The 19,137-nt window shown below is 46.1% G+C and overlaps 1 protein-coding gene across 9 annotated transcripts in view; it reads right to left on the bottom strand.

Annotated features, from left to right (window-relative positions):
• The window catches only part of PAPSS2 (3'-phosphoadenosine 5'-phosphosulfate synthase 2), a 49,126-nt gene that overhangs the window by 5,152 nt on the left and 24,837 nt on the right, over positions 1 to 19,137 (bottom strand). For 6 of the 9 annotated variants that reach the window (XM_080401605.1, XM_080401608.1, XM_080401609.1 and 3 more), the window contains 9 exons: positions 10,082 to 10,300; positions 9,221 to 9,326; positions 6,830 to 7,065; positions 5,949 to 6,087; positions 5,567 to 5,685; positions 5,330 to 5,443; positions 4,777 to 4,888; positions 1,137 to 1,342; positions 9 to 144 (listed from right to left, as the gene is read on the bottom strand). In XM_080401605.1, the coding sequence (XP_080257731.1) occupies positions 9 to 144; positions 1,137 to 1,342; positions 4,777 to 4,888; positions 5,330 to 5,443; positions 5,567 to 5,685; positions 5,949 to 6,087; positions 6,830 to 7,065; positions 9,221 to 9,326; positions 10,082 to 10,189 (1,276 nt within the window). In that variant the 5' untranslated portion in view covers positions 10,190 to 10,300. Of the gene's footprint in view, positions 1 to 8; positions 145 to 1,136; positions 1,343 to 4,776; positions 4,889 to 5,329; positions 5,444 to 5,566; positions 5,686 to 5,948; positions 6,088 to 6,829; positions 7,066 to 7,345; positions 8,185 to 9,220; positions 9,327 to 10,081; positions 10,301 to 14,735; positions 14,971 to 19,137 lie in introns of those variants that run through there. The other 3 variants (XM_080401604.1, XM_080401611.1, XM_080401603.1) reach the window with 3 other exon arrangements.

Below are 19,137 nucleotides of genomic sequence, written 5' to 3'. Positions count from 1 at the left end.
GTACTCACCAGCATTCATTTCTCTAAACTTCTGCTTGAGAGCAAGTGGTGTCAGGCGGTACTGGTCCAGCCCATCATTCCATTTGATCTTCTCCAGCACGAGGAGGTCTCCACCAACCAGCCAGTCTCCACTCTCCATCACCATCTGTAAGTTACCCCACATGCATTATGCAGGGGACAGCAAAATACATCCTCTTCCCTTTCCCAGTCTCCTTTGAAAAATGGTAGGCTTGACTCTGCTTGTAGGGTTATCTTCCCTTCTCATTCAGCACATTGTAGGCAGAAAACATTCTTATGTACAGTGACCACGTGAACCGAATGCCAGGAGCAGCACAGCCCCATAAAGCCAGGCATCAGTGACCGAATCCCCACCACTGCACCCAGCCGGGTGCTGGACCTCGGGTAGCCCGGGGTCTACAGGTTATGGCACAAGACCTTCCACCACCTCACTCTTTTCTCCTTCCTCCTGGAAATATGCAGGAGGAATAAGCCTGCTGCAAGGTAAGCAACTGCTGTTGAATAATTAAAAGAGGTATTTTAGGATAGGGGAAAAGAATTAACACAGCTTTAGCCTTTTTAAGCAAACAGCTCAAGTCACTTGGTGTAACCTGGAGCTCTCCCTTTCTAGAGTAAGTGGGAAGGGATAAGCCATAAAAATATAACACCCTTGTGGCTGCCTGCAGGAAACAGCCAAATCGAGGAGTAAAATGGAGCTAAAAGGAGCACAAATTAGCAATCTGCAGCATTAGTGTTTGGCAGCATCACTGAGATCATCATACCCCAAGGGCAGGAAAAGTTTGGGGGCTAAGCTGGTGACACACTAAAAATGTTTGGATGTAGGCACACTGGTGAAGGTATCTGAATGAAAGAAGCAGCTCTTCAGCAGCAAACGCATTTTCCCTTTCAGCTTGTGCTTGTTATCTGATGTTCTTGTTAAGCAGCAATCACAGCATTAACTTGCAAGCCTAAAAATTCAGTCCTGCCTGCTTGGGACATGATGGTTCCCAGAAAGTTCAGCTTGGAGAGCAGATAGAAGACCCATGGCCCTCGAAACCTTGGAAAAGTTCAGTTCTCCAGCCCTTGCTTGCATTTCCCATCCTGGCCAGGTTTCCCAGAGCAGCAAGGGAACAAACCTACCTTGACGTGCGGGTGCTTCACACACGTGGTGCCCCAGACGCGAGCGCAGCGCTCCTCCTTCCTGTGCTCGAAGTACTCGGGGTTCTTCAGGACTGCCACCCTCCGCCCGGCATAGCTGAGTGCCAGCGCCTCGCAGCCCTCCAGCCGCCCCTTGTCCTCTGTGGAGATGGGCAGCACGATGGGGATGCTCAGGTTGACAACGCCATCTGGCAAGAGACGGGGAGGATTTCAACATAACTCCAGCCCCGGGCACTGGTCTTGGGCACCGAGTAAACAGAGGTTTTCAGAGGCACACATTCTGCCTTCGGAGAGCCAAATACTCCAGTATAGACTGGGGATTCACCATTGGTCATGTAAATTTATTCATTGCCCCATTTTTTTCTGCACCGCTAATAAATAGCAATGTTAGTGGAATACAAAAAGCTCCTTATCTTTGGGCCAGAGATGTCTGAAAGGCACCTGGAGCATTTCATTACTTTCTGTACTCTATCTCCCTGGGAAGATTGGTTCATCTCCAGTTAGCTTGTTGTAAAGTCTCTGAAAAATTTAAACGTACTTGGAAAATGCAACCCTGGATATAACCCCTACCTCCTCTGCCAGGAGAACAACCTGTATTAAGATGGCTCCAACTTGGTGTTCCCTGGGGCATCTCATTCCCTGCACACCTCCTGAACTGCCTCTTCCAACGGGAGAAACACTGTCATGCTTTGCTTTGTTACTTTTTTTTCCCTGGATATCTCTATACTGTTACTCCTCCTCCTTTCCATCTCTGCAAAGTCCGTTTTTAATCTGTTTTCTGTGTGTGCACAGCAAGTCTACATTTGCACCTGTAGTTTCTAATTTCAGCACTGTCCCTAAATACCTCAAAGTCATGTTGGTTTCCCCCCCACTCCCCCAATTTCCCAGTCCTCCACTAAGGTCCTCTCATTTCTCCTTGGATATCCTGGTATTAATATAGAAGAATCAGTCTCTCCTGTGGGTTTCCATTCACAAACAAGAATGAACAAATCACGGATTCAATTTGTTCTGATCTGACTGAAATAATTTTGGACTCTTGAGAGTCTTAATTTGAGGATTTTGACTATGATGTAGATTTTTTTAAAATCTTTATTAAAATGTTTGCATTTACTTTTAATTCACAACTAGGTATCACTCGTCTGCCAGACAGCAATTTCAAGCACCTTCATGAATAATCACAGCTATAGTCACATGGGATCCAATCAATATCAACTTTGTACATTTACATTATATTAACCAGTGATCAGTCAACAAAGGCAGCATGGAAAAAGCTGAATTATGAAACCAACAAATGACGCTGAAATGGAGATTCTTCATTCTTCATTTCCAAATGCAAGATGCAGAGTTAAAAAAGATAAATCACTTCAGCAAAGGCAATTACAAAATTACACAATTGGGATTTTTTTGAAGACTGGTCGGTAGGACACGGGGTATGCCATGCCACTTTAACTGGCTGAATCACGGCCGTGGCTGTGTTTAGTCTTATTATTTTTTATATTTTTTTTTTAAGTCTCAAAAAATTATTTATAGCAAAAAAATCTGGATTGGAGTAATTTCTGTACAGCCTAAGAACAGTTACATACATACCAGCTACAAAGCGATTCCTTCCTGGGAGAATACAAACACAATTAAGATAATTAACACTCACAGGCAGCAGTTACAGTAGCCATTTCAAGAACCAAAGCTGCTCATTTGAAACCTCCAGCAAGCACCGCCTAACCACAGGCAGGGTGCCTGCTGGCACGGCCACGGTGCCCCAGGGTGCTGCCCCAGCCTCTCTGGTGCTCGCCCGTCCAGCATGGGTGGCATTGGCCAGGAGCCACGTACTGCACCTGCGCTCTCACTGTCACCCTGTCCCAACAGAGGCACATGTCGCAGAGGGCTGAGTGCTGGAGACTCTGCGGCACTCCTGCTGGCTGCCCTACGATGAGCAGATCCACCTTTCTTCCTGGTGGCCATCACGCCTCTACACAAAGCACCTCATCCACCCAACTGTTGGAAATATCAAGGTGGGATTTACCGCTCAAAGTCCAAGCAAGAGGAGCATGAACTTGTACAAGTCCACCAAATTGCAGCCCTTCCAGGCACAGCTGGAGCTGCCCAAAACATCACCTGCACCCCAGGAGAAAAGGGCTGGACCAATGACTCTGGAAAGACCAGCCTCAAACGTCTCTTTGGCAACGCTGCACCCCAGCCTTGGCACCATGAGATGGAAACCCTCCACTGTTTCCTAAAGCTCTTCTAAGCAAACCAGGGATGTTCTCCTTCCTGCCTAGATGTCATCCTGTGGGCCTGACCACGCAGATGTTGAGTTTGGAGTCTCTGTAGAGACAAGGTGGACTGGGTACTGATGTTGATGCCCTCTACTACAAAGAGCTTGCTCTAGAGAATTCATCTCCCTCCAAAAGCTGGTGTCCTGAGCTTTGTCCCGGATACTGCGGGGCTCTACAAATCCTGAATGAATGCCCATGGACCCCAGAGGAGCTGTGCTCAGTCCTGACGACAGGCTGGGGGGGAGGGGTGGGCAACAGAAGAACGGATGTTCTCTGAGATGAGCCCGGCACAAAGTGCAGAGCTCTGGAGCAAAGTGGTCATTACAGGGCTCCTCTGCAACCTCGTCAGGCACAACAGGCAGCTCAAGGACCACAGATCGGGGTCTGATAAGAAGGACATATGCTTTTGAACACTGTTTGCACACCAGGCAGGAGGTAAAAGGCTATGACATGTCCAAAAGCAGAAGCCTCCCCCCACCCAGACACTCCTCCAGTCCAAAGCAAGCAGTCCTGAGCTCTGCACCTGCTGCATGGTGCCCAAATCCTAGGAACAGCAGCAAATCACTGCCCCTGCCCCACATGACCATGGGAATCTCTAGAAGGAGGGCAAGATTGAAAGGGACTTGCTCACCGAGATCCCAAATCCCTGAGGCCAGAGATGGCTGTCAAGTTTACAAAACTCAAAGTGAGCACCCTGTGTGCATGTGAAGTCACAGCAACAGCATCTACAGCTGAAAAGGAGGACAGAAATATCTACCACCCCGGTCTCATCTACAGCTGAGATGATCACTGCCTGAATACTCTACCTTTTCTAGGGATGAAGCACCTCTAACATGCTGCTAACGAATAGATAAACCTGATCTATTTCACATTACGGTAATGGATAAGCAGGAAAACAGGAAGAAAAAAAAAAGTGAAATGAGGCTCTGCTCCTGTTTCCAAGGAACAGCTGTCTTCTCCTCCCACCTCGAATTTAGCCTGGCAGCCTCCCTGCTTTCTTGGCTTTGGGTTTGCATCTTTATTTATCCTGGTATAACAGAGCATGAAAAGAGCTACACAATGGCTCCCGAACCGTTGGACTGGCACTGTGCAAGGTATCAAAGCTGTGAGCCAGGGCCCTGGCCATAGTACAGGGAACTTCGTCACCTTTCGTAACCTTTGCAGCGTGGCTTCCTGGCCCCTGTTGGTCCTTTATTAGCTCTTGCATTTAACACGTGAGAAGAAAGAAGGACAACACAGCCAAGCATTAAGCTTTTCTGTACGGCTGCCTGCCGAGCCATGGCAGGGTAAGCACCGTGTCCCGCAGCAGCTTGGCAGCCAGCGTTAACGCAAAGCGTGGGGATTCGTACCATTCAGCAGGGTGCCAAAATGGATCACTTGCAAGTACTCTGCCTCGCGCATGAATCCGGTCAGCGGAGTGGCCCAGCCTTCACTCAGCACCTGCACCCACTGCAGATCCAGCTGCAAAACAAACCCAAATGGCACTCCTGTCACCAGGTCACACTCAGAGGTTGTTTTTCCTTCCCTTCTGCTGCAACAGCACTCACATTTGTTTTGCTGCAAATACAGGACATTCATGAAGGGGGAGAAAGCCACTGGGGGTTAGTTTGGGGGTTTATTAAGCCAGACTCACATACTTTCATAGCACAACTGCTTGCAGGGCTGTACTAACGCCAACGACGGAGACTGACAGCCCAGGCTTGCTACAGCACAGGGTGGAGACACAGCAGAAAATGGCTGAGGATCAGGACCACACTTCAGCTCGCCAGAAACCACAGCCACAGAAGAACACAGCCATCAGAAGAACGCAGCCCCCTACAGCAACACCCTTGTCGAAACTTCTACCCTTTCAACAGCTAAATAATGACTGAATCACAGCACAGCATCTATGCGTGACGATACCTTAGTGATCTCGACGGATGGCAGCATCTCTGCTTCAGCTCGGACACTACTGAGTTTATTTTCAGGTACAAATAGCTCAAGAACATCCTTAATTGAGCTGTGAGGCACTATATTCTGAAAGAGAGAGACAGAGAGCAACTGTAAGTAGCATGTTGGCTTTTAAGTGCACACCAAAGAGCCAGTATCTGAAAGCACGTTTACAAAGCTGCTGGCGGTGGTGGCATAAAAATGACCTACTTGTGTCTGGAGGAGCTCCACAACCTGCTGAATACATTCAGACACCGACGCAACATTCGTTTTCAACACTAGTTCAGGAGATTCAGGCTTCTCATACTCTGAGTCAATCCCCGTGAATCCTACAGACAATTAAACCCAAACTAAATTTATTTAATGTAATACTCGGTGCCCTAGAGCCAACAACGCTGTACAAACAACAAGCAAGCATTCAACCATACAGGGTACTGTAAGTGACACTCATGACAGTGAGATTAGGGAAACAGGATACTGTTGTGTTCTATAAAGAGCCTTTAGTAACCCACCTCTACATGCAGAGCTGCAACAAGAATCTATCCAACACATTGGAAAGCAAAAGGCAAAATAAGAGCTCACTCTTCCATACCTTTGATCTCTCCAGCTCTGGCCTTTTTGTACAAGCCCTTCACATCTCTGCTTTCACAAACATTTAGAGGAGCATCTACAAAGATTTCAAAGAAAGGAAGTCCAGCTGCCTCATGAATTTTCCGTGCATTTTGACGATCCTGTTAGAAGAAAGAAGGGAAAATCATTCGTGTCTGAACTGCAGCAAGCACCTTCCCACTACATGACGTGCCCTGGAATTCAACACAGATAAATTAATCTCTGGTATAGATATATTAAATTTTCACTAATTCTAATAAGGGTTTTTCATGTCCCTTTACTCCATTTCTTTAAATATAATTAAGAAAAATAATTTTAAAATCTACAACTTCGATCTATTATCAGCTGTTGCCACGTGAAACATCAAGAAGATCTCTTCACTGAGCAGGACAGCAGAACTTTAGAATGTGAATAATCATCTGCCCTGTGTCGAAAAAAAGGAACTGCTTGTATCAGCTTGATAATAGCAGCTACTTGGTATTCTCAGGAAGCGTAAAAACACAACCAATACTTCTTCAGAGCAGTGATAGCACTATGACAGGGTATTGTTTCTATGCCTCTTTTCTGCCTCCTAACGAGTTAATAATAGGAGCCTCTGCAGGGAGATTTTAAACTCCTCTTTGCTTTTAATAAGTTTGTAACACTGAAATTATTCAAAGAGGTCACATCAAACTGCCCTCCAGAAATCTGTACTGATTGTGTATAGTTCTGTGTATTGGTGGCATTTTCCAAAAGAACAGAGAAGTCAGAAGGAGCATCTGATGGCATATATAGGAAGTCCTCTACCTAAATCTCCCTTCCCTAAGAACAATCACGAGATCAAGGCTGCCCAGAAAAGAGCAGAATATCATGCAGTGAGTTTACCTTTGTAAAAGGAGAAATGAAACTAGTTATGCAGACAAGCCCAGCATCAGCAAACAGCTTGGCCACCTCTGCAATGCGGCGGATGTTCTCCTCACGGTCCCCAGCCGAAAACCCCAAGTTTTTATTCAAGCCATGGCGAACATTATCACCATCCAGGGAATAGCAAGGGATGCCATGAGAGACCAAGTACTCTTCCAAAGCAAAGCCAATGGTTGTCTTGCCAGCTCCAGAAAGACCTGTTGGAGACAGAAAAGGGACGGTCAGGTCTGAGGCCAAAAGAGTGGAAATGAAAGTGTAACACAGTACCTCCTGGGACACTGGCAACTAAACTCCTTCTCTCTGAAGTTGTTTTAGGAAGGAATGAGGTAGGGCAGTTGGATTAATCTTTTTAGCACACAGTTACTACACAAAGCCCTGGTCAACCCTTCTTATTGAAGGGGTGACACTAATGGCACGAGAAAAGCTGCTATATCCCAACATCTGGAAGGGCTCAACCCAGCAGTGCCATAAAAGTACCTCTTGCTGGCCCATGGTAGGTACCAGTAAGTAAGGGAAGCTTGAAAGGATGCTGTTGCCTGTAACTCCCTGAGCATCTTCCTCTTCCTCCTCTGGTTCGCCCTATGAACAGCAAACTGCTCTCCCAGACTGAACCCAAGGAGACATTCTTGTCACAGCTGTGTGGGGTGGGACGGGGGCCCCTCTGCATCCACAGACACTTCCTTCTGCAGGAGCAGCACCCACAGATCCATGCTGGCAGGAGCAGGATTGTTGTGTAGACAAACAGCACATCTTCAGTTGCCCACGTCTCCGGGAGTCATTAGCCAGAAAGACAACAATCCAAAACAAGGTGGTTGTTTCCCATCCCAGCTCCATTCACTTGCACAAAAAGCACTAGCTACTGGCTGTGTCAGAAAGTGGCAAGCGCACCTGAGGCACCAAAAATTTCCCTTGGGTGGGGATCCGTGTGTTGAAAACTCCTTAAGATGGAAGAGGACCTTGACTTAGGAGAGTCCAAACACCACACTTGTCTCAAGAAACACTTAGCCTTGGAGAATCTCCTATGGAGAGAGCACCACCTGCCACCTGTTTTTATATCCTTTGCATGTCACCTACTATTGACGGCTCATGCAGACAAGACTCTGGGCGAGGTGGACTTTTGGTCTGATGCAGAACAGCCATGTTTGTGCTGGAAAGGAAACCTGGTTGGGCAGAGATGAATCCTGCTGGTTGTGCCTTCGGTTTTTGTAGTACAACAGACTTAACTCAGTTCTCCTGAGATGGCAACGTAGGCCATCCAAATGCCCTTCCATTTAATCCGTACAGTCCATGCAATGCAATGTCCTTCCATACAGTCTCTTAAAATGAAATTGATAAGAAGTTAGGACACCACTGTCTACTTCAAAGAATAACCACCAGACAGAGAAGCTCAAACCTTTCAGACACAAGATTTCTGAGCAATATTCACAAAAGACAGAAATTGCCTTGGATAGGCTTTTTGGCTTCAGAAATTTTATTAAAGCAGATTAGGTGTTGGCCTTCTTTTCGAAACTGAAGAGGGAACAAAACAGAAATGTGTTTTAATACAACATCTAGGACATAAGCTGATACGAAGGCAAATCAGAATGGCTTTACAAACCCTTCCACGTATGCCTTTCAACATCTTCGGGCAGTCAAAGGAAATGCCAATATTTAATAAGCAAAGAAACAGCTGGACAAGTGGCAAAAGACAGAGTTGTATAAATATTAGTGGAGCAAATTAAATGCAATTGTCATTTCTAGCAGCCCCTAATCCCCAAACAATCTTTCAAAGCAGAAGAGAAGGGCAACACATCGGAAGGCATACAAACCAAGAAATAACAGAAGAAACCTGTAAGGGCCGAGCAAGGAATTGCTTCCAGTGTGACTCACTCTCTGGGAGTCTTCAGACGAGACAACTGCCTTGTGCTGCTCACAAGGTCACTTTAAACACAGTAAACCTAGGTGTCTAATGAACTTCCCACTGACTCAAAAGGAAAACATCCACATGCTGTTTTGGACAACCCTGGGCATGTTTCACTGTCAAAGACTGGCTGGATTTGAGCCAAAGCTTCCTCAGCTACACACTTGGGAACAACAAGTGCAACCCTTAGGGCTTCTGACATGTTCAAAGGAGCCTGATAACAGCTGTGAAATTCATAAAAACATTAGTTATGGGCAGTAGCTTCCAGGGAGAATATCTTGCTGTGCCAGCACTGTGTGTCAGTGTTTCCCACGTGTAAATGTTTTGCAATTCCCAGTTCAAAAGGAATGCTGACGTTTCCTGTGGATCCCCAATCTCCACCTCTGAGCCATACTCATGTATGCAGGTGGGTTTCACACACGAAGCCACCCTTTCACGCCTAGACAAAATACCTGTTAGCCAAACGGTGCAGCCTCGAAATCCACCCCTGGTACCAACGACTTGTCCTCTCTTACTCCTGCTGACATGATGGGCTTGGTAAACCACATTGGTTGATCCCTGATGAAAAAGCAAAACAAAACACTTTTGTTACCTCATTGCTGTGGGTACAAAAGAAAATCTCAGCTGGGACTAATATAAAGGAGAGAAATGCAAATTCATTAAAAATCTGCATGGGCCATTGCAGCGAACTTTGGCAGCTTGGTACTTTGGTGTAAGTTGGATTTCTGTCTGAACAATGCAGACTTGTTGGAGTGCTTCTGATGGCAATGCCTTTGTGTCTGTCACTGCTGGCAGCGGCAGCAGGTGACTTGCTTTGCTGCAGGAGTGCTGCCAGGTGACTGATACACCCGCGAGCAGGCAGGGGAGGACACAGAGTCCTGCAGAGACACAGGCAGCACACTCCCTGCCTCTTTGGCATTTTAAAATATAGGCAGACTCCCCTATTATTTTAATTATGCTTGCAAAACAAAAGCAACTTAGGTGCTAATTTATTTTCCGTGTTCAATGTAACACGGCTGCTTAATAATTGCAGCTGAGGCAAGAAGCGGCAACACAACAGGGCCAGGACCCAGCCGGGGAAGATGGTGGGATCAGAGAAACCACCACCCAACATGCACACATGCACTCCTGGCGCAAACAAGGGACCAGCACAATGCTGAGCCGCAGGCGTGAATTTTGGTGCTTCCTAACGCTGACCCACTGCAGGCAAAGCAGCCCCAGCCTCTCTGCTGGGACACAGACTAAAACAGCTCATCTGTGCCCTGCAGCTCCAGCAACAATACTTTGACAAAGATTTTTTGCACATATGAGACCTTATTAATTGTGAGGATTACACTTCCAACTGAGGCATCCAGAGGAAAAGTCTCAGGAGGGTCTGAGGATATAAACGTTTTCTCCACAGCCAGATTCTGCAGGACCATAGTTTATCTGTTTCATGTCATCAGTACGAGAGTGGGTCTCGGCTTTCCCATGATTTACTTCTTGCTATGTAAATATTTCTACATCTGAAGTCACAGCAGGGAAGCGATTATCTTTCATTTATCAAAGAAAAACATTAAAAAGAGGAATGGGAGAGACAATAAAGTAAAGGTCACTTTTAAATGTGTTAGCAAAATACATAGTTTCTTTCCCCGCCCCCCATCTGCTTGCAGGGCCATTAACACTTTAACATGATTCAGTAAAGGTATAAGCATTCATTGGAGACTTGGTATTTTGTATGCAAGAGAGGACTCTGCCTGCACAGAAATGTGAGTGAAAGTTACTCCATAACAGAAGAGGAAAAATACCCTCCTCTCCTCACCTGTTTTCATTAACTTTCAGAGAGACCAGCATCCCAGTAAAGACCAATCTCCCATCACAGAGATTTAAAACTGTACTCAGAATTTCACGTCCATTTTCAATTCAGTTTTAGTAAAAGGCTCCAAAATTAGCCTCTTTATGCCTGCGAATTTGCCATCTGCAATTGCTTGTGGGCACACGGAACAGCCACTCCACTCCAGAACATTTTTAACATACTGGTAAGAATAGCTGTGTCCAAAATAATCACAATAATGATCATAAAACTCAGCTTCAAGGTTAACTCTCAGCAAAACTCAACGTCGGTGCCACAACTGCGAGATTCCACAGGAGGAAGCTCTGGGAGGGAGAAGCAATTGCTTCAGAGCTGGCCCAAGCTGACCAGTCCCCACCCCATGCCACCACTGCACATCTTGACAGTAAGTCCTGGACTAAAAAGGTTTTCGGGGTTGTTGTCTCAGCCACCTCCAGTACCCACTCCAGGATTCTGACTTCCCTTTTTTGTTGCCGCAGCCACCAGGGTGGGTCCCTGACACCGCTTCTCCCTTCCACGGTCATTTCAAAGGATAAAATCAATTACTGGGGGGTTGGAGTGTAGTGGATGGACAAGACACCGTCTGAAACACAGAGCCTAGGTACCACAGCAAAACAAAAGCAAAAAATGAAAACCTCTCTAGACCTGACCCTGAAAAAGTGAGTGAGCCCAACACATCCTCAGAAAATAAAAGGTAAGTGACTCAGGAAATAAAAGGTAAGTAGCCCAAGATTTGGTTTTGGGGTTTTGTTCTATTTTGGTTTTTTTGCAGGGCATTGTCAAAAGTCTGGCTTAACATTGTGAGCTTGCAAAGGTGAGACAGCACTACCGTGGTTTAATTTTCACCTGTCTCCAGGGGTTCAGGGTTTGGCAGTGAGACTAAATGAGCACACACAGAAGATCCAGCTGACAAAAATAATCCCTTCTCCCAAGACGCATGGGTGTGTTTCTGCTGTGTTTACTCCTGGTTGAGCTCTGGCACAGCTCTGAAATTATGTGTCGCCTGGCCAAGGACACTCAGCAAAGCACGAGTGCCCAAACTCACCTTCCTAACAACTTGCCACCGCTCTGCCCTGCAGCAAAACCTTCCCTGCTGCAGTGTATCACCTGCCCAGTGGTTATACACCTCTCAAGTGGAGCATTCCAAGAAACATGAAATGGGTACTTTGCAATTTGTTTGCAAACCACAACAGACAAGACTGGTATTTCTGCGTAGAGAAATGAACCTGCACACCTCAAATCTCTCTTTCATACCCTCTGCATCAGGATGAACGCCAGCCGCACACTTGCTTTTCCAAAATGTTGATCTGCTGCATCTGTCCTGCAGGAGATTAACTACGGTAACATCCGAGCCTCGGGAAGATGCAGGAACTAACACACTCCTACGTGGCTGACTTAACAAGATGGTTTTGTTAAAAGCACGTGTTGCTGCGCCGTAAATCTGCACTATGCATGCATCTCGGAGCTTTTGTTTTGCATGCTGGCTTCTTCTGGAGCTTGGGAAAGCATCACTTAGGGCATTTTTGCAATTCAGCAATTCTGTCAGATCTCTCCTATCTGCTGGGGCCTCCGGACAGCACCAAATCCCTCTGATTTTTCTGCTGTGTTAATAATCTTGCCTGTAAACTCTTCCTAACCCTGAGCAACTGCTTGCCCCATGCCAACTCAAATTCTTGTCGCCAGCTATGCCAAAAGCTAAAAAAGACTGAGAGAAAGACGAGCATGCGGCAGACGGCTGGGCTGGCAGCTTGCTTGGCCGGGAACAGACTGTTCAGCAGGAAACACGGACTTCTCACCTAATCATCCACCAGCTGGGACATGGCTTGCGAATCCAGAGCTGAAGCACGATCAAACGGAGTGAAGGCACCACCAAAAACAGGCTACAATGGCCCAAGAGCAAACCTTGGAGAAACTTCATCTAGGACCAGCATATAGTGCAAGACCATTGGAAGCCAGAGAGAAGTGGTGCAGGGGGTTTAATCAGATGCAGGGCTACCCTACCAATTTTATTCTCAGCTTTTAACCTCATCATCATAAACCAACCATAATTAAAAGAGATAATCCAATCATCGTCACAACACACTCACGCCTGGATGTTGGGCCACACAGTCCACATAATTTAGGGACAGTGGTAAGCATTTCTTGCAATAATCTAGATCAAAGAAGCAAGGTTTGGGAGAAGAACCTCTTGCCTATAATTCAGCCCCAAACAAAGCTCCAAGCAAGGCAAAAAATGACCTGGCAACATCTCCAAAAAAAAAGCCACGCAGCCTCTGGGAGGCAGATGGTTAAGGACACTGCCATGCTCTCTCCTTTCCTTGAAGATCTGCTATTTCACCACGTCTGCATGATCTCAGTGCTCAACCCACCCTGTCTTACATCATCCAGGAAATGAGAAAAAAATAAAGACATGGCTCCAAACCTTGTACTGAGGCTGCAGTGGACCAAGAAGCCAAATCCTAACTCTGCTTTTGGCCTTCCCTCCTACTGAACCTTTTCACAAAGTTGACAAACTGGGAGACACCAAGTTCTCTGGTGTATTTAAGATCAGGTTTGACTGAGCTACCTGCCAAGTGTCTCCTGGCCTGGCTTCCAAAAGAAACGAAGTTTTTTGGCCGCCACCCTGGGGACAAGATACTCCCCTGCTCTGTGAAAGCGAGTTGCAGACAGAAGCAGCAGGCTTTTCCTTGGTGCTCCTCCTGAACAAAGAGATGTGACCTCTGAGACAAGAAAGTCCACCATAGCACAGACCTGCTGAAAATCAGGAAACATCAGTGAGCTTCCACTGTTCGTGGCATCTGAAAAAGCACCCTCAGCTCTTAAGTATTTGGCCCCAAAAGGGAGCAGCTGTGCTTGCCCACATAAACTGAAAGTTGCGTGTGACTATCCAGAGAGGAAGTATTATCAGGGAGTACATTCTCCTCTCTCATCTGATAGCTAAATGCACGATATCTGTGGGACCTCTCCCAACCATTGCCAACATTTGTGGGGAGCAGAACCACTGCACATTTAACAGAAAATACACTAGATGAACAACATTTAGGGTTGTACTAACGAATTACACAGATGATTTGCCATCTTCTACCAGAAATTCAAGTACATATGAACCCTGGTCCTTAGGACACAAGACAGCATCTCCTCCTGCCCCACCTACCCATTCTTTAGCCAGCATCTCCACAGCTGCATAACAAACAGGACCAGGGTGAGTATCAAGTACGAGTGCCACATCCCGCAGCTGAGGGGTGGAAATGAAGGATAAAGGACGGGAGCTGAGCAGGACATTCAAGAGATCCTCTAAGTGCATACAACATTCTCAGGCCAACCCTTGCTCAGCCATCCACAGAAGGCAGAGCTCTCCAGTGTTGCAGGAGGAAATATTTGTCATTAGAAAGTGGTGCTGGTCATCATGAAGGCCAATAAGGTCTAAACCAATGTCCTTATTGTGCCCTTAATTCCCCTCTGCCACTGCAGGAGTATCGCTGCCTGCTGTAGCTGGCACAGGCAGGGTACTGGAAGCTGTCCAAGAGCCACGGCTTGTGGCAAGCTGCAGCAACATCCCACCCCAGAGGACTCCCTCCTAAAAACACAGCACAGATCAGCCCAAGAATGAAGCCAGCAGAGAAATGCTCTTGTAGCGCAGTGCTATTCAGGGCATGTTAGTCACACGTCCGGCTCACTTAGCACAAGGGCCAGCCTCGTACAAACACAGTTAACGTCCAGCTGGCAGCTGGCAGCGCTCACAGCCCCGGGGAAACCCTGACCCAACAGTGAGGGTAGGGTCAGGACTCCCCAGCTGCATTTTTATTTATAGGGCTATTTCACATCATTAGGAATATGATTCATTTTTTTCCAGTCAAGTATTTAATACACACCCTATTTTGGTACTGCAGCCTAGACATCTCTCTAGGAGGAGGGGAAAAAAAAAAAAAAGTAGAGGCTTTCAAAATGTTTTCAGCTGATCATACTTGTGAATGGTAAAATAGGCTTTTAAAATGATAAAATGATCAAGCCAGCTCTTAAGTTTGAAGTCACGCACTTGCTTAAGCCTCCAGAGACTGATACAACTTACTGTTTAAAAACTCCTACCAAATCCTGCCATCATAGTTAAAAAAAAAAAAAAAAAAAATCATTTGTACCGTCCGTTGAATTCAACGCATAAAAATTACGTTCACGGAACTTCCTTAAAAAATTATTTTCTTCTACCAGGGCAATTCCCACAGCTGCTCTTGCAAATGGACGAGCTGACATCATGGAGAAGATAACGCGTCCATCACCAACATGGGGGAAAAAACCTTCTGTAGAAGAATAATTTGCTGCAGAAAAGCAAAACCATTTTCAAAAGGAGAAAGAGAGGAAAGAGAGGGGGTTTGCCTGCGGAAGCAAAGATTTGATAATGATCATACTGAAGAATGATAGAGAAACAGAGTCTCTAAAGTCCTGATTTAGCTCTTGTAACCCTAAATCTATACACTTTTCCCAAACTTGAGTTTGATTTCATTTAATGGACTAAGGCAACAAATGATTCAAAATCAGCTCCACTCCTTCCCAGGGGGAAACCCCACCAAGATGGAGTTACCCTTGGAAATTCTGCCCACTTTACCTCCCAGGATTCCATCATGATCACATGGGAGCCTGGCTTACAGGTCCAGATGGGGAAGTGGGACTTCTCAAACACCCGAAATGTTACCGTACCACCCACCTTCCCAGTTCCCATGCTGTTGCGTCCCCTCTCCCCTGCATGTGGGACTCATCTGCTCTCCCACCACCCATACATGAGCAGAAATAATGTTGTGTTTTGTTTTTAGACTTAGCTGAGTAATACAGCAATGTGTCACTCACTAAATACCCTTCAGAGCGTGCAGGTCTGGGGTTGCCAGCGTTCCCTCGCACCAGGCAAGATGCTGAAGTGAGCTCCCTCTCTTCGTTCAGCACACTGAATAGACACAACAGACCTCAGTCACTCCTTGGCACCCTCCGTCTTTGACGCTTGTTCCTTTTGGCATCACTACCTCAGCCTCTGTCCCCTACCAGGAACATAACACAGAAGATCTTCAGGAGACCAGCAGAGATATCCTAGTTACCTGAAACAAGCAGTCTTTCAGCTTGGAGACAGACGGTTGGAGATGCCAAACATCACTAACACACGAGGTTTTCAAGGTGCTGTTAGCTAAAGTGTTTTCTTCTTAACCCACAGGAATTTTTGAGCTCTTAGCAAGACCTTATTTTGATTGCAGCTAAAATATTTTTCTCTTGGTATAAATTTGCATGGGTTTAGTTGCCACAATCAAGTTTTATACAACCCTGGCAAAAAAACCAACCAACCAACCAACAACAAAACAAAAAAAACAAAAAACAAAACAAAACAAAAAAAAAACACCAAAAGCAGGCTCACATTCCAGTCACCTTGCAAACCAGACACTGGTTTCTAGACTGTGTGACTTCAAATCAGCAGGCTGGGCGTCAAAATCTGCCCTTCTGAAGACACTCACATCAGGCATTTCTTTATCTCTGAATTAGATGATGTCACTATTTTAATTTCCTCAACACAGGAAAACTAGTGAGTCATCCTGTGCTCCTACATTTTTCAGATGAATTTGCAAGGCTGGGACAGATGTTATAAAAACAATCTTCCTGTCTTCATTCCAGAAATCACAAGAGACAGCTGCATGGGCAACAAGTATTTGACAAACAACGCATCTTGTCAGCCGCTGACAAAAATAACAATTTAAACAAGGAATCCTTCCATGGTTGCCATATTTTTAATATCCAGAGCAGTTCTGCTAAATTATCTCCCCTAAATGATCCCATTTCAGCAGTTTGGCTCATGCTCATTTTGCAAAGAACAAGATTGACGTTGCAGAAGGAGAACGGTTTTGCTTTGATGCCTAAGGTCTGTTACAGGGCTGCTCTGGATCACGCCAGAACCACAGTACCACCCTCAATTCAAAAAACGGTTATTTTGCAAAAAGAGGGAACCTAAATGATACTTTCACTGCAGTACAGGTAAATTTTGGGATTGAACACCCATGGAAAGCAATCAAGCACGTCTATTTGACCTCTGAGAAAACCAAAAAGAAGGGAATTATGTGACCAGAACGTAGGTGACACAGAGATGGAGTAGCCCAGTGATCTCCACCAGCAAATTGCGCCCAACAATGCACAGAGCTGTGACCGACAGCCAGCTGAGCTGCTTTGTGTGGTGCAACAGCATCTGCGTGAGAAATGCTGTGCCAAAGCTGAGCAGCACACTGCCGCTCCCCTACCAGGAAAAACTACCCAGTACACATGGTCATGCTTTTGTATCTTCTTTTGGAGAAAAATATTAGGTTACGGAAATAGTAAAATGACTATTAGTCCCTCAGATTTCAGGGACAAGACAAAAGAAGGACAAGGGTACGTTTTTACTACACTAAGTTCAGTACCAAAAAATTTCCAGGTAGGATTTATATTTACATGTAATTGTTTTTCTTTCTTGAATATGAGATTTAAGGAATTTAATTAATTAATGGGTTGTGGCTCTCTATGGCAAATAAGCCACCGCACATGTCCCGTCTCTTACCGTGACAGAGCAGGCACGCTAGCCCTTAAAACAAGCAAGACAGACAAGCCAGGGCTCCTGCATCAAATATCGCGCAAAGAAAAACTTGCAGTACAGTGTCAGGAAATTGTCAGCTAAGCTAAATTTTGTTCAGTTGTAAGACACAATTAAAACCACAAGCTCTGCTGTTCAGAGATGCTACACGGGACAGGCTTACCCAGAAGGTCCTTCAGCAAATGCCAGGATCCAATGTGTCAGAGCGATATTCTGTTTCATCAAAACCATTCCCTTTGAGAGCTCCAGAAATTAGTTCAACAAACCAGGACCACTGTTAACTTACCTTTAAAAGTTGAACCAGTACTGCTCTACACAAAACACAGTAAGCCACATTCAGCAGTTTTGTGTCCCTATTAACTCAGTTTGCAATAGGTTTTCAAACTTGGAGGCCAACATCTAACCTTGGCTATGAGCAGGCAGGTGGGACACCAGCTCTATCTTCTGCTAAGGAAGAAAGCAGAATCTCCTTCCACCCTCTGAGCTAGCACAGGCTGAACTGAGACCATCTCGGCTCTAAACAATATGGGGACAAGATACCTGTTTTTAACATGCCCGTCATATCCCTCTCAAGAAAGAAATCCTGCACCTTTTGGGAAGCTCTAGCAGTCTCATAAGCAGTGGAAGCTACAGAGGATCTGCATTTCAAGCAGCTTCATCAGGTTTTAAAATATATGTGTTTCCATGAAAGAACTAACTCTCTTGCATCACTTCTCCTCTACAGGACATCGTGGCAACCTGCTGAAAGAATAAAGCTGGACACAAGTCCAGGCTGATGGGGGCTCAGCATCGCAGCCACACAGTGCCTCTCCCTGCCTCATTCGGTATCCAGGAGGGACACACAGCCTTGCACCTGGCATCCTGAACACCATGCTCTTGACTTCGCAATGGTCAGTGGCCACCGGCAGGTGACAGGAGATCTCTCTCCACCTCAGCAATGTTTTTAAGGTTTGCAAACTGCAAAAGCAGCAGCAGGAAGGACTGTGGGGAAACTGGGCCAGAACCACCACACAGGACACAGTTAAATGGGGGAAGTCCACTGGGCAGGCCAAAAGGTCACTTGGCCTGAAAAAATCATTAAGATTAATTCACGGAAGGAAAGTTCATCAGGGACTACAAGGAAGAAAGGCATGGCCTCTTGTATCTCAAGTCGTAAATCAATGGAAGCTGGGACAATGCACCGTGGCGTCCCAGCCATAAACTCTTTCCTTGCCCCTGCTCTCAGCTGCTGCTGGAAACTACAGACTGGGCCAGACAGACCCTTCCCTCCCTCAGTACCACCTCTGTCCCCCTGGAATTTCTGTTGGCTGAAGGCAAGGCCGTTTTCACAGTCATGCCATTGCCCATGCTACCCTACACAACAAGCTGCTTGAGACAAGTACAAGTTGAGGACTCCAGTTTGGGGACGCCAGGATGAAGGTTTCCTGCCCCATCTACCTGTGCATCTGACCCACATAAGCTGCAAGACAGGCTTTTAATTACCTGAGTGCACACAGGGTTACCTAGACCCTTGCCTAAGTCAGCACCGACAGTATTGTACTCTCCTTGAATCATTGGCTAATCAGCATTTCCCTCACCCCTCCTTACACCAGGTGTAGGCACACATCTTAGTCATTACACACTATTCAAAGGGCTGGTTGAAGGACAGTTACACATTTTCCTTGGGCATTATTGTTACTTGGTCCCTCAAAAGTTCACGCAAACGCCCAGTATCTCTCTGAGGGCAGCATTTTTCCCAAATTTGCAGCCACAGAATAGCAGCAGAAAGTAATGCAAACTGCAGATGAAGACTTGAGCTCCTGCAGTATTTAAGCCTTCTAAGCATGACACGTTTGAAGAGCATCTCCCCTGGACTTCAGACTGCACCTCCAAGAGCTCAATGCTCCTCACATCCACCCCCAGCTCGTCTCAGACCAGCTTTTCAAAGATGGGAACAGATGCAATGA

The sequence above is a fragment of the Falco punctatus genome, assembly GCF_963210335.1.
Source record: "Falco punctatus genome assembly, chromosome: 9".
NCBI classification, from domain to species: Eukaryota; Metazoa; Chordata; class Aves; order Falconiformes; family Falconidae; genus Falco; species Falco punctatus.
Note: the sequence above shows the minus strand (reverse complement) of the source record. Positions and strands in the feature narration are given on the sequence as shown.